This window comes from Oreochromis aureus, linkage group 8 (assembly GCF_013358895.1).
Source record: "Oreochromis aureus strain Israel breed Guangdong linkage group 8, ZZ_aureus, whole genome shotgun sequence".
NCBI lineage: Eukaryota > Metazoa > Chordata > Actinopteri > Cichliformes > Cichlidae > Oreochromis > Oreochromis aureus.
Window position 1 is genome coordinate 15,254,337 of NC_052949.1, and position 15,410 is coordinate 15,269,746.

General features: G+C 41.9%; 1 protein-coding gene across 2 annotated transcripts in view; it reads left to right on the forward strand.

Annotated features, from left to right (window-relative positions):
• The first annotated feature begins 2,652 nt into the window (after positions 1-2,652).
• nrg3b (neuregulin 3b) overlaps positions 2,653-15,410 on the forward strand; it is a 202,194-nt gene continuing 189,436 nt past the window's right edge. For both annotated transcript variants that reach the window (XM_039616169.1, XM_039616170.1), the window contains exon 1: positions 2,653-4,693. In XM_039616169.1, coding sequence (XP_039472103.1) covers positions 3,859-4,693 — 835 coding nt within the window. In that variant the 5' untranslated portion in view covers positions 2,653-3,858. The remainder of the gene's footprint in view (positions 4,694-15,410) is intronic.

Consider the following 15,410-nt stretch of genomic DNA (forward strand, 5'->3'; position numbering starts at 1 on the left):
GTATATCCACTATGCTTAACATCATAGTTAAATGCAGTCTTTTTACTTTGTATTGCAAAAATATGCAGCTTGTCATGATGACTAATGTGTGGAGTTTGTAATGTGTAATGGTTTTTCACTTTTATTTTTTAAGACTGACTTTGATAAGAAACATAAAAAAAATTAAACATAAATTGAATTGAATTGAATTGATATACCTTTATTAGTCCCACAAGGGGGAAATAAACAGTTGTTTAAAAGTTTCATTTTCCCACTTTTACTCAATAATTTATAATTACATTACATAATATAAGCTAAGGTCTAGAGCACATGCTTTAGTTGTGGCATTTGTGACAACAGCTTTATACAGGTTGAATTTATTTATTTTAAAATGTATTTGCATTTACAGTATTAATAATGTATGAGTGAATATTATGAAATAGTATATGAAATATTATGTGGTGTTATAATACTCTAATAAAGCAAAGTCTCATTGAAACTTTATTCAAAAACAAAAAGAAACTCGTACAGAAATGGAACCAACATTTCAATGACTTGAATAGATTCCTCTGCTGGAAATCCTCACATTTTTCCCCCTTCTTAAGAATCTTCAAATACTTGAGAGGGGTAAGAAGCACAGTATATTCCTGGGAGAGAATGACTGTCGACAGCCTGTCAAGTTCAAAAGCATCTTCAGAGCGGGACATTACCTCTGCGCCTAAAGCAGTAAACAGTGCAGTCAGACTCATCGTGAACATTAGCAAAGCCACTAATGAAAAATGTGATCACTGCAAGAATATAAAAGGAGCTTGTGGTTGTGTCATTTCCTGTTGTTTATGAAAATGAAATGAAAAGCAAACTTCGGGGTCACGGAAGTTGTTATTGTCCATATAAAAGCTGAACAGCTTTGGCAGCAGCTTAAAATGTAAAGGAACATTTAAAGAAAAAAAAGTTTAAAATGTGACTTTTTGCCATTTGTAAGAAGACAGAATGCAATGGGGGGTCCCTTTATCTTGGTTCCCTTTATCTTTATCTTGGTCCTTTCCTTCTCACTTCCTTTTATACTTAGAGAAAGACGCACACACATTTTCAGCCTTCTTTTCAAATGTACAGCAATATAGATGCACCCACATTTCGAAATGATAAACGGTTTTCTTGATTTTGTCGACTACTCCCGTTTCTCTATTTAAAAAAGAATCAATCATGATACAAAGAAGCAGATGGCAGCCTTAAATAAGACCACAGCCCTTACTTCAAGCAACGGTGCGTGTGAAACTAAAGACTGTCTGTATTTGCAAACGTCTTTCTCTGCACATAACAAAAGGGGACAGCTGAGACGATTTGCAGGCTTGGAGACATCTAACTGACTGAGTAACCCTTAACCGAGTGCAACCTGTGTAAAATTAGCCACTTTTCTGATTAATGATAATACAACTGAAATTAATTGAGGGAGAACAGGGAAAAGGTACTGTAGCAAAATAACAGCAACACTGATGTGTCTCTGGTGACAACCAAAGCTCCCGCAAGTAGGAAATTATTGCCACAAAGTTGCAAGCTATTTTAAAACGAAGAAGAGAATACAGACGACTGCGTGGGCTCCAAGTGATGCCGAATGGTGGTTATTTCTCAGAATTCAAAAGACGAAACAAGTTCGCAGAATGTCTTTAACCTATGTCGTCCAAGCTTACTTGTGCGCACATTTGTTTGTTTGCGTTGCATTTATGCTTTACATACAGCAGGTCCCATAGGCCTTGATGGTTCGGGCACTTTACGTCTCATTGCTGAACTGTAGGCTTTCTAAAAGTACGAACGCACATTTTTCATTTCACTAAGTCGCACTGGCCATAAAACCACGCTGGCTGTGTGCCTAAAGCACCGCTGTCCCCTGTGAACTGTTAAATACGGGATTCATCTACTGCCCGCGGAAGTATCAAGTTGAAGTAGTGCTCCAACTCTCATAGCCTAAATTATGAGCCCGGTGTTTGGTTTGCTTGCTCTTGTGTGCCACTGGTGGAAGACATCGGGGTGGCGCCTCCCTCCTCCTCTCATCCTCTCATCCTTTCCCTCCCTCGCTCTATCTCCACCGCTCCCTGGGGTGTGTCTATGGTAGCGCCTCTCCTCTCTCTCGTTGCCGTGCGTGTGTGGTGCGCGCCGCTGTTGCTGCCGCCGCCGCCGCCTCCTCCCTCTGCCTCCTATCTGCATCTGCTGCAGAGCTTTAGCCAACACGCATCTGTGCTCTCTGTCTTGTTTTCCCCGCTACCTTTCTGCTTTTGCCCACCACAATTGTCGCTTTCTTCCTCTTTTTTTCCTCTTCTCTTGCTGATAAGGGAGTCAGAGCACACCTACAGCCGTGGAGTCTACGGGGAAAGATGGGGCACTCACTATTCGCCACTTTGGAGTATTGAGGACGGCGATGAACCGGAGGAGAGCGCCGGATGGGATAGGAGCCGTGAAACCCACATCATTCACCGCGGATTGAGCAAGCCTCCCCTACCCTCCCTCCTCTCTCCCCTCACTCTCTGTCTCTCCCTAGTCTGCAGCCTCCAAGAACAGCCGCCGCATCATTTTTTCAGAGCAGCAGCACCCCCTCCTCCTCCTCCCTCTCTCTCTCTTCCCCATCCTCTTTTCTACCCGTCTCCCTTTCTGCTGCTTGCACCACTGTGGGAATGCAGCGAAGGTAAACGAATCGTAAGGGGCTCCTGTTTTTTTTTCTTCTTCTTCTTTCTCTTCTCTCTCCTCCACCAAACACCGGATCTATTATCACAGGGACGGACTGCAGTCAGACTGCTCTGGAGACACGCCGCTGTCATTCCGGGAAATCAGCGCGGGGTGGTCAGCGTATGGATTAGACCAGGATCAATTGGATTTAGCCCGCTTCTCAGGGCACCACCAACAGCAACACCGCCCCAGTCTCATTGGCAGATCACATCAGATCCCCTTCTGCCCTGCCTCGTTTCAGTTTCGGTGGCTTTCACCGGCTTGGATTATCGACAGCTGGGGCGACTGAAAGGGTGGCCGTTCCTAAGGGCTGTGAGAGGCAAAGTTGGAGCAGCCTACAAAGACATTGCAAGTGGGAAAGGGAGCCCATTAGTAGGCTGCACATAAGCTACAGGCTCTAATGTAAAGTAAACTCCGATGAGACCCAAGAGTAGAGTGATTTGAAGAACAATCTGTGGCTTGTCTTTTGCCGACCTTATTCGGCCGATAATCATCCAGCTGAGTGGAGAAGGGTGCTGCCTTTAGCCTAGGTTGTTGGTCTGCGCACGAACACACACGCGTATGGATTTACAGCTCCAATCTGAAGCTCGCCACGCAACGGATCGATATCTTTCGGTTTTTTGCGTCGGCTTTTTAACAAGGGAGTGAAGCATCCTGGGATTTATCATCGCTTCGTTAGCGCTGAACTACAGTGAGGCGCCCTCCCCCCGACCCCCCTCCCTCTTCCCCGCCTCTCTCTCTCTCTCTCTCTCACCTGTCCATAACCTGTGTGCTTGTGTGTATATTCTTGTGCATTTCTGTGTCTGTGTGAGTTTATGTGCGTTTGGTTTGTTGTCCGCCAGAGGGAGTGTAGGTTATATTGCTCGTGTATGCGTTTGAGTGCCGTGCCAGCTTTTAATTAGTAAGCCTACACCTAGTACGTGACTGAGTAACTTGGGCTATCTCGTGTCTGCTCTGCTTGTGGTTGCTTGTGCATTAGTACGTGTTGTATGTTGCTGCATGAAGGCATATAGACCAGGTATTGTGTGGGTACTATTTACTTAAGATGCACAGCATTTCTTCTGCACCACTTGTCCTTCCTCTTACATGCCATTGTGTAATTTGGCCACCTGTTTGACCTCCCCAGTACCTTAAAAGAGACAAAAAAAAACCTCCAGCAGGATGAGCGATCGTTCTGGTGCAAGCACTCTAGCAGCCATGACGCTGGAGGAACCAGGGGCAGAACAGGCATCTCCTCGAGCCCCGGGCCCTCTTCGCTGTGGCCCCTGTGCTGTGTGGCCTCGCCAGCAGACCTGGCTCTGTGCCGTGCCCCTAGTCATGGGCTTTGTGGGACTGGGACTCAGTCTCATGCTGCTAAAATGGATTGTGGTGGGATCCGTCCAAGACTATGTCCCCACTGATCTAGTGGATCCTAAAGGTAGCATTGGACAGGATCCTATATTTCTCTCTAAACCCAGTGCCATGCCCAAGGGGCCTGACATTTCCACTGCCACCAGTACTTTAGCAGCCTCTACGACAGCAATGGTGTCAACTACCACGCCACTAGCTGCAGACGGTACCGCCCCAGCGCCAAGAACTAGATCAGGGCCTCCAGCTAATCACTCGGCCAATGGCAGCACTGCCAATGGAGATGGCAACAGTGCCCCACACCTTCATAACCGTGCTGGCACCCGCGTTAGCGGGACTGTTACCACTTCTGCTACTCGTGCCACCCGACTCACTCCACCATCCAGCGGTAGGGAGGTCACCCCTCGAAGTAATGTGAGAAAGGGAAACAGCAATGGACGTAATGGAGCTGTCAACTCCAAGCCAGGGCAGACTTCTCCTACCGTCACCACTACCACATCTGTTACAACTACAGCTACACTGAAGGCCACTGCTAAGGTACAGCCGACCACCTCTCAACCGCCAGCCCCTGTCAAGCCCACGTCACGCTGGAATCATGGACGCCCAGGCAAGGGCCCGGCCACACGCCCACACCACCGCTTCCGGACGCGTAAGTTCACTTTTTGAATTTATGGAATTGTATAAGTGAGTACTGCTGTGTGAGGTTATGCGTGTGAGTCTCCCGATGAGTGTACCATAAGAGCTTCTTTTTTCTCTGGGCCTTTATAACAGGAAGGATGGTATTTGACTACAGTAACGAGTTATCATCTCTACCTGTGTGCCTTGGTAAAGAAAACCTATTTCGTCTGATATGCTTTGTTGTAACTCATGGCCTGAGAATATAATTTTTTTTCCTTCTATATCCACATGGAAAGTGGATACTCTAGCAGCTTAACATTAATCATATTCATTAGCACAGGCAGATATCCGAGGATATTCTCAGTATTTTCACCCCTCTTGTCTTTATCTTTCACTTGTGCATTAATCCGATATGAATCTTACCTCCGGAGGAGGTTTTTCTTTTTTTCACACAGTGGTTTAAGCACCGTTAAAGACAGAGCTCCATTTCGTAGAATTTATTTTGTTTTGTCTGCTAGAGTTGGGATGTTAAAGCTTTTTGATGGATGCTGTGACCGAGGACAGCATATTTGTGTTATGAAAACAAATAACAGGAGCGGGTGAGGTGTGGAAGCAGGAGAAAGGTTAGCTCTCACCTCTTGTCTAGAGGAATCAGATATAACAAGGCCACACATCCCATTTAGATGAGAGGATACTGGAAGCAGAATGCCGCAGGTACAGCTTTAACACTGCAGGGAGGCAAGGAGGAGGAGATAATAATAAAAAAAGAGACTGAGAGGGGGAAATATGATGGGTACAGGGATGAGAATGACGTTTGCGAGGACAAGTGGAAATATATGTGGTAGGAAATGGATTAAAAGATGAGAAATGCTTTGAAAACAACATAAAGTTGAAGAGGATGGCGAAGGAAGGAAGTGAATGCGGGAAGCACAACAAAGCAGGAAATTGAAGAGTAGGAGTTGTGAGAAGAGAGAGATGGCAGATGGAGAGGGCTAAGTGAGGGAAGGGCTTTAGGGAAATAGAGTTTAAAGCAGGGGAGCTGTGAATTTTGCATATTTTGCATTGTGTAAAGAATGAAGGCTTCGTGATCAATTCCACAAGGGACATGTTCTGAACTTCACACAGATTTTCTTTTTTTTATGTGGGTGGAGCATGATGTGTGTGTAATCATTAGCACTGGGTATGACTACGTAAAATGTAACTTTTTCTTCAACTCACTGATGTTGGGAGCATTTTGGGATTTAAGTAGGGGTCTTTCATTTTAGTGCCCTATTCTGGCTCAGTTGCATTTTCACTTCCGATAACTGGGCTCACCATTAGAGTATTTTTGGATAGCTTCCTGTTCTTTTTTTCAACCTACTTCTCTAGAGGGCAGTGACAGAGTATCACGATGACAACTTGAACCTTCATTTCTTAACATTTCTGCTATGGCTCATATGTTTGGACAGCAGTTCCGGATGACTACAAGTTATTTCTTATCTCCGTGTTCGTCACCGGACACGTCAGTGGCTAATACTCCACTGACAGTGATTAAGTGATATATTTTTCTTTAGCTTAGGGCAACATATTTCCTGCATAGCTGTTTGGAAATTGGATGTTAAACCATTTTTTTAAACAAAAAAAACCTGCTGTGCTACCTTTCTCATTTTCCCAAATATGGGCACTGTGGTAAGCCTGTTTGGTCAGGAAATGCATAAAGACAGTCTTCTGACTTCTCCTGCAGAATAATCCACTGCTCCAGAGTCAATTATATCACTCCACAAAGAGCTGCCAAACAGCTGAAAGCTGCCAAAGTGGGCAACCCCCTTGTGTGAACATCAGGAAGCATCTGTTTGTACTCTATAGTATAAAAGGGCGCAGGCTTCACAAGCTAGAGCATACTTAGTAAAGCTGCCTTCCATTAATAGAAGCTTTGAAATGTAAACGTAATTTTTGCTGGTGGCTGATGCTGTTTTTTTTGTTGTTGTTGTTTTTTTATTGAAGTCTCTAGCCCACTTGTTGACATCATGCAGAGTGGGCTGACATTTTGGCCCACTTGTTGAATCCTTTAGTAAAGCCTGCAGGTGGCACTTCACTGGCACCAAAACACAACTCTACGGGGCTTATTGAGCTTGAAAGCAACAAGCATGGATTTTGGCTAATGTTTTAGGAATCTCTGTGTTACAAAATAATAATGCAAACTATAACCTTGAATAACAAATCCAGGTTACAAACTTTAACCCCCTGTTGTGTTTATCAAAATCACTGTGATAGTAAGAAAGCTCTTTGCTAGTAGTTGATAACGCCAGAAATAGTGTTATTTGAAGGAAAAACATGTTGCGCTTCTACAGTGAGTAATGCCATTTTAACAGCCAGATACTTCACCAGAAAATCTTACAGCTAGATTTATCAAACCATGACAGCAGCTGATCATTGTCAGAGCATCTACAAATTCAAAAGTGATTTTCTCCTAAAACAAAACTTGAATGAAGCCTGTGTGAAAAATGACGGCTTGTAGCCCATGATCAGCCAATCAGAAATCCACTATCGTGATACATTCTTTTCAAGTTTGAGTACATTACTATTTAAACCGTACGAATAGCATCTGTCTCATAGTATAGTTCTGTCCACACAACACAATCATGGGGAAGACAGCTGACTTTACAGTTGTCCACGTGACGGCCATTGATACCCTCCACAAGGAGGGCAAGCTGCAGAAGGTGAAAAGACTGGCTGTTCTCTGAGTGCCATATCAAAGCTTTCTGTATTCATGGAAAGTTGACTGGATGGGAAAAGTGTGGTGGGAAGAGGTGCACAAGTAACGTGGATGAGTACAATCTTGATTTTCTTGATTGTGACGAAAAGTTGATTCCAGAACTTGACAGGGAGTGCACTGAGGCTTGTGCTGTTGCATTCCTAATATCTTATCACTTCTGAACCAGTGATATCAGCGGTTTTTACTTGGAGTGAGGAGAAAAAGAACTCAACTGTTGCTCATTGGTCCAAAAGTCCTGTTTTCAGATTAAAGTAAATGTTGCATTCCATTTAGAAATCAAAGTCCGAGGTATCTCGAGGAAAAGCAGACAGCCTCATAAGCCAAGGTTTTGAAGTCCAGTGTGAAGTTTCCACAGTCTGTGATCCTTCGGTGTGCCATGTCTTGGTGTTGGTTAGTCCATTATGTTTTATTAAGTCCAAAATCAACCCAGACATCTACCAGGAGGTTTTACCTGGTGACAGGCTTCACGGAGATGCTGATTTCCTTTGCCAGCAGGGATAAGTACCTGCCCACAGTGCCAAAACTACTACCAAATGGTTTGCTCACCATGTGTCGACATAACTCTGCTTGACTGGCTAGCCAAATCACCTGACCTGAACCTATTAGAGATCTGTTAAAGAATGATGAGAAATACCCAACCTTTCACCAACTTAAGATACTGAAATTTTTTTATTTTCATGATTTATAAGCTATATTCATCTAAATTAAAGCAATAAATGTTTGAAATATCCGATATCACATGTTCAGAATAAATGAATGCAAGAAATGTGAAAGTTTGCTTTTTCAATGACATTATGGAGGAAATGAAGTTCATATGGACTTCATAGTGTCACAGTATTGCCAATATATGTGCGTATATATCTATATACTTTGAAATGTAAAAGTAAATTTGAGTAAGTGTAACACAAACATCTGTAACCCTCATGGCAGACACCAGGAATGTACAGCTTAGTTCTCAGTGTCTATTTCAACCACTGTTGATGCTTATTCTGTCAAGTCAAGGCTGCACTCAGTGTTAAAAAGCTTCTTGTTGCTACGTTATTCTGCTACGCATCGTCTCCTGCGGTGTTGCTATGGGCTCAAATATTGAAGCATTTTATTTACTGGATATTACTTGTATTCTCACAACCCTTCTGCTAATTACATTTAATTCCATAACCTTACATAAAAGGAAAACATCGCCTCTTCTAAGGCTCAGTTGTATCACGCTTGCTATAGGAGCATTTAGTTGTGCAGTACAGCAGAAGAACACGCAGGAAAATTCTTGGCAGGTGATAAAATGCCCTGTAAACCGTGACTTCAGATAAAAGGGATTTCATTTTTTAAGTTGTTATAATGTACAGCCTTTGGTTTCAGGTTGACGACATATAGGAGGTAGGTTTTCAAAAGCATTTTTCTCCCTCTACTTCACTACCATTGCTACGTTTGGTGAAGATCTAAATGAATCTCTGTGTCCTGGAAGACAGAAAATCTTTGTCTGTTGAGGATAATGACATATTTTACCTAGTCTCTTTGTATTCCTTTCTCCTCCCTTTCCCCCCCATCTCCCTCTCTCCCCGTGGTTATTGTGTCCGCTCTCTGTGTCATTGTATTCCACCATCTATTTTTGCTTTGCTTTTGTGCTTTCTGTCCCCCTTTTACTTTAGCTCCTTAGCTCATATCCATGAGTAGTCGCTGAACTGCCGATACGTACTTGTGAACACAAAGGAAACCGTGCAGCATGTGTGTGCCCGTATGCATGAATCCCTCGTCTGTTTTTCTCTATGTGAGGTTATGTATGCAGCTCCACTCTCTACACACAAGCAGGGATATAACAGGCAAATGGAGCAGTGCACAATGAATGTCTGTTGGGCAACCATGAGACTCTGTGTTGGCTCGGGGCCCATGCGTCTCTCGCCTCATTTGTAAGAAATCTTCAGTAAAGTGTGGTTGTAATTCCGTCCACATCTCACTAGCCTGATTACAGACCTGTGAATCACCAGTCACATTCAAATTTTGCTTCTTTTTTGTGTGCAAGCGATTCAAAGGTCTCTCTTGCTCTTTATTGCAATCAATGGCTATTTCCTCATTTAGAGAAAGAGCAGAGTCAGTCAGCGCCTTTATATGTGGGAAGTGTCCCAGTTTGCATCAGCACTTTTTACATTTTGGGGAACATGATCAAAGTGTGTTAAAGCCAGAAATTCAGCCATCAAGGCAGCTGTAACTTAACTGGCTAAAACAGCAGCTATTAAATCAAAACAGCTGAGCGCTGAAGGCATAAAAAACCCCCAAATGTGTTGTTGTTATTATTCCCTATAGGTTTAAATGATCAGCCTGGCTCCCTTGTCACTTAAGGAAATGAATTTTAGTTAGTCCTTCATCTTGAAGCTGCTTGTTCAGAGTTTTTTTTCCTGTATGCAATTAACAGATTTTTTGAGTTTGTTAACACATATCTTACGAAATAATTCGCCATAAAAAGCTCTGATCATGATAAATGACAATCTGGATGTTTTTATTTTTAGCAGCCTCGACAGATTTATTGTTACCTGGAAATGTCATTAAACAGATGGGCATCTCAGTTACAGTGACGGGCCCCAGCCAAATAAATACACGCACAAAATGTCAACACAAATTTAAAGCCTTTAAAGACTTCAATGGTCTTGCATGTGATAGATATGCTCCGTCCATACACTTGCTCAAAATCATTAAGGTTTAGTCCCAAATCAGCCTTAACCATCCTGTGATCGAAGCTTATTTCAAAAAGGGGGTCGTGCCTTTGCTCTTGTTTCGCCAAGACTCAGTAATGATCTCCTGAATGACCTCAGACAAGAATCAAAGGCTGTGATTGTCTTTAAATCTGAACTAAAGATTTGCCTTTTTTGTCAGGCTTTTGGAATCAGCTGATCTCTGGAAATATGGTTGGAGAGTAGGCTGGTAGTGCCATGCTGTTTTATGTGAACAGTGTGTTTTAGGAATGTTTTTATGTTATATTTATTCAACTTTTGCCTTTCATGTATTGTTTTTATCATTGATTTATTGTAAAGCGCTTTGGTTTTAAATGTAGGGTCTTTAAGTTTGCACCTTGAGGTGAGGTGACTGTTTCTGTGATTTGGGGCTGTAAAAATACAATTGAACTGAAAATATGCCATGCAAATAAACTATACTTACTTCATTTTAGTCAGAATAGCATCATAATATGATTTTAGGGTTAAAAGCGAACCAGTGACAGTACCTCACAGATGTAGGAAGAATAAAAAAGAGGTCATAACCGTAAATGATATGTTTTCTCTGATGTTACTGAAAAAAAAAGTAGAAAGGTTTTTTTGACATGCAAGCCCTGATTTTCTGTTATTGATGTTGTTGTTTGTTTGTTTGTTTGTTTCTGTTGCTTCCTGACTATACACAAAGCCTGCACAAAGTATTACTGTAGGACAAGTGATGCGTGTAAGGGGGATTAAAAACAAAGATATAAATCCAGTTTGCCTCTCTCTCGCTCTCTCCAGGGAGGTCAGGCTCAGATTTGCCAGGCTGCCTCTGAGGCCCCTCTGTCTCTCCCGAGACATGCTCTGCTTGTTCGCTGAGGCCGGCCCAAGCAAGGCTGGCTCTGCACAGTGTGTGCAGCTGCACCAATTTACAAATACCTTCCTAGTTGGAAGGCAGGCTTATATGGCCCCAGCTTCTATCATTTGAGGCTGAAAGTCATTAAGTTACATTTTAGTCCAGCTAGTCGGCTCCAGAAGAGCAGCACGACAGTCCCATTTAAGGTAGCAATACTTTGATGTTGTTACAGTGAATGCTAGTTAGCTTTTTGAAAGCTTTGTTTAGCACAGCTGTACACCAAACACTTATTTAGATGCTTAATTGATTAAAATGAGTGGGGAGCTGTTTCTGTATCCATAGATTGTTTGTGTGAAAGGTAAGATGACACAAATAGAAATTATTCATATTTGCACTGCTATAGAAGGCATTAAGAAAGGCCATGCACTCAGACACACTGCACTACCTATAATTCTTCTGACACTGTACCAAATGGCTTCCATTAGTGTTTCTACTATGCAAACAACTATACACCTACAATATCAAAACAACAATCTTTTATTTATTTTTTATCAAGTTAATCAAGCAGAGATCTTAAAAAATATCAGGGAATTATGAATTTAGAATTATCTGGTTTCATCAGACAGTTAAAGATGTGTGCAGTATTGTGCAGTGGTGGCCCTGAACATCTAGCAGAGACACTTGACACTGATGGGCACCAATAACAAAGCAGAATACATCTGTCTATTCAGTCGGGTAAGCCTGCAGACACATTATCCTAGAGTGACAGCCCAGTGAATGTTTGAAATTTTGTGGGAATTGATCCCATGCCCTTTCCATTGCTGGTGCTCTGCTCTATTCACTGAACCTCAAAGAATCAATAAGGAAGAGGGCGGGAGAGAGAGCCTCGAGTAAGGATGGCTAGGAGAGAGAAAGAGAGAAAGATGGCATGAGGAGCGAAACGGGGTGTGTTGGATACAAAAGAGAAAAATAAAAAAATAAATTTATTGGGGCAAAAACTGTCAAAAACCTCAAGAGCATGCTCCAGAAGTGAGGATCCAGATACAAGTTAAAGGCATAGAGACATCACACTTAACTGAATGGGCCTCAGCCAGACATTTTACATATCTCAGACCACCATTCTAGCCGTTCTATTATTATCTCTCATTTTTATGCAGATTGCCCTGAAGGTATTATCCGCATTTGAATTTTACAAGTATTTCATTTCAGTCCTGTCACCACAATGTCTGCATGGTTTGTTCTATACTGAACTGAATCAGCAAGCAATGCAAATCAGTCAAAGTTATCAGTGTATCAGTGTATTATTTTATACAGTACACATACATTTTATGCATGTGTGTGGGAAGCTGTATTGTTTTTTTTTTATGTAGATAAATGGGAAAGGCATGCACTAGACCAACTTCTGGTAAGAGTGTGCAACTCTTTGTGTTGATTCTGGCATTCAAGAAAAATGGCCAGTATTGTAGATTCACCTTTTAAGTAAAAATAACAAAAGTTCTTTCTTTTCAAATACAAGGAATCAAGGAATTTCGATGTTTGCATTTGCTATGTTGTAGAAAATTGAAACTTTTGAGATTTTCTGTATGAAACAAAAATGTCAAAATTCAGAAAACAATGGTCAGTTTATGAAGCTGGATTGTGGATTGCTGCTAGCGACTAGAGGCTGACTGATAGAAGATTTTAAAGACTAGTGCCGATAGTGATATTTGGTGATATAAAAATCTGATATTCGTCTGTATCAGTGGGTATTTTTTCTCTAAACTGGTTTTTGTGATATTTCAAACACTTGTGTTGCTAACAGCGAAGCTTCAAACTGCACCGTAGTGGACAAACTATGTAATATCAACACTCATAAGATACTTGAAGGGTGTTTCTCCAGGGTCTACTTTTTTAATGTTTATCAATTGTCATAAATATCAGTATTAGTATAGATCAGCAAATATCTAATCAGTCTTCTTCTGAGGGCTACCTGGAGCTGTCATAGGAGTAGAGGCAGGGAACACCCTGGACAGATAACCATTCAGTCACATTCGCACCTATAATCAATTTAGAATCACCAGATAACCAGACTACCCAAGGAGAACCCACACAGACACAGGAAGAACCTGCAAACTCCACACAGAATGGCGTCAGAATGGATTTGCACCCAGAACCTTCTTGCTGTGAGTCAGCATTGCTAACCACCACAGCACTGTGCCACAAATAGAAAGTATCAGCTGATAATAGTAACCCAACTGATCAATCGGCAGCTTCTATTAGTGTCGGCTTTTGAGAACATTCTAGAAAAAGAGATAGCATTGATGGTTAAATATGAGCCTAACTGCAACAATGTCCCCGACCCTAACCTTAAGCTCCTGGAACCTAAATTATACATGACTTTCGTGCTGGTGGTAAAAGGTCAGTGATTCCTGAGGGAATGTGGCTCGAGACAGGTATCTCACTCCCTGTCAATCTTGCTATACAGGCAAGACCTTAAAGAGACAGAAAAGTTTAAAAAAACGGCTGAAGAGAAGCAAAAAAAATATAACTGTTTATAATCTTTTGATTTCTTTTTTGTTTTGCTTTGTTTTTTATTCAGCTGCCCTGAAATGTGATTCATCTATCAGCCATTTCTGTCTGGGTACAAGTATATTTTCAGTGTGTCACTGCAGTCATCCATATCCTGTTTATCCACTGTGGAGAAACTTTTCTACTTTAAGTACTGAATGAAGCCATCTTAGTGGTTCATAATATAACTGTGTGATTCATGTGGACAAAATGTCCACTGGGAGATAGCTGCGAGAAGTAGCATTAAATTCAGGGAGGTGAAATATTAATATATAGAAAGAATATATTGCCGGAAATGTGCATAACTGATGAAGATTCCCTTTTATAAAGCACTTCAGCTGTCCTGTGCTTGATCCTATTATGGCAAAAACATGTAAAGGATGTAAGTGTATGGAATTTAGCTTCAATAGGCTGCTATTCAGAGGCAACAGCATCAGTATTCATAAGTGCCCTGGATGCAAACACAAAAAAACTTTAGGATTTAGCTTATTTTTGCTCTTTGTTTTTAATAATTGTGGCAATATCTCTCCCCACAGAGGAAGTTGTTACTAATATTTCCACAGAGAAATAAAGGTATTCTTAGCCTAAGGAATAGAATAATCCTTATGAAAAGTAAACAGTGGGATCATTATTGTCTCTGACCATGCGTCTCCCACTTTATATCCTTTCAAATTGAAAGAAGTAAGTAGTGGGGGCAGCTTTAAAGGCTTGGTTTACTGACAGTGGTGATATGCATGCACTTAGGGAATGCTCATTAACGCTCAGTTCAATCACCAGCTGTCAAATGCAAGTCTAACACAGTGGGTACTCACTTACTCACTTAGGTCTGCTTCTAATTCTCAAAAAACCCCATCATTCATTCACGCATTCATTCATTCATTCAGTTAGTTATTCGTTCATCGATGCGAAGAGAACCCAGTTACTTCCCTATAGCTCGAGGGGCTCTGAGATATAGGAGCGCGTGTGGATGTGGAAGTGCAGAGAGGATTACAGTCCATCATATCTGATCTGAGACTGTTAGATCCCAATATTGAATTACAGACCCTGTGGGGTCTCTGGTTCTGTTATCAATTTGCAAACAAAAGAGGCAGAAAAGAAGGGAAGTGGGGCCGCGACGCGTTGGTGGTGATGGTGGCTTTGAGGCAGGTTTTGGTGGGATGCGATGAATCTAATAACGTCCAATTTTTGTCTGCCAGGGGACTGTAAGTGGCAGTGCCATTTGTGATTTAGGTTAGCTAGGTTAGTTCTTCCCTACTCTGTTAGATAAATGGATTCCATTCTGGATAAATTACAGCTGTAGTGGTTGCATAAAACCTTCATTAACTATTATGAAAAACATTTTTACGGCCTACAAATCCTTTAAAGCTGCATGAGGGGTTATAAAAGGAGAACACTGTGAGTAAGACATACGATAGGATGCTTGTGGATTTTATTAATGTTTACATTTACTTTTTAAATAGATACTCAAGAAAAAAAAGAAAAAAAAGAGAAAAAATAATTTGCAACTGCTTTGTTAATTTCCGACTAGCACTAATCTTGTTGGTATAAACATAAACCCCCTGCTGTAAAGTAGACAGCGTTTCATCATTTCCTCCAAAGTTATCTGTATCTAGACCTCAGCTGTTTCAGCACAGAGATATGTTTAAATCACGATTTTGAACGGAGGCGCGTGCAGCATGTAGAACATGATTTCTCACTTCCTGGTTCGCACATAGCATCTGGGTACATGACGAGCCTGCAGGAGAGTGTGGATTGCGGAGGTTGCAGCAGTCGGATTGATTCACTGCAATGTGTGGCCTGCTGCCACCCCCAGTGACGGGAAACGTGCCATGATGCCCTGGTTGAGATGGAGAGGGTTGTTTTGGCGTGTGGAGGTGTAGGTGAAGATGGAGGTCACCTCTTGCTCTCT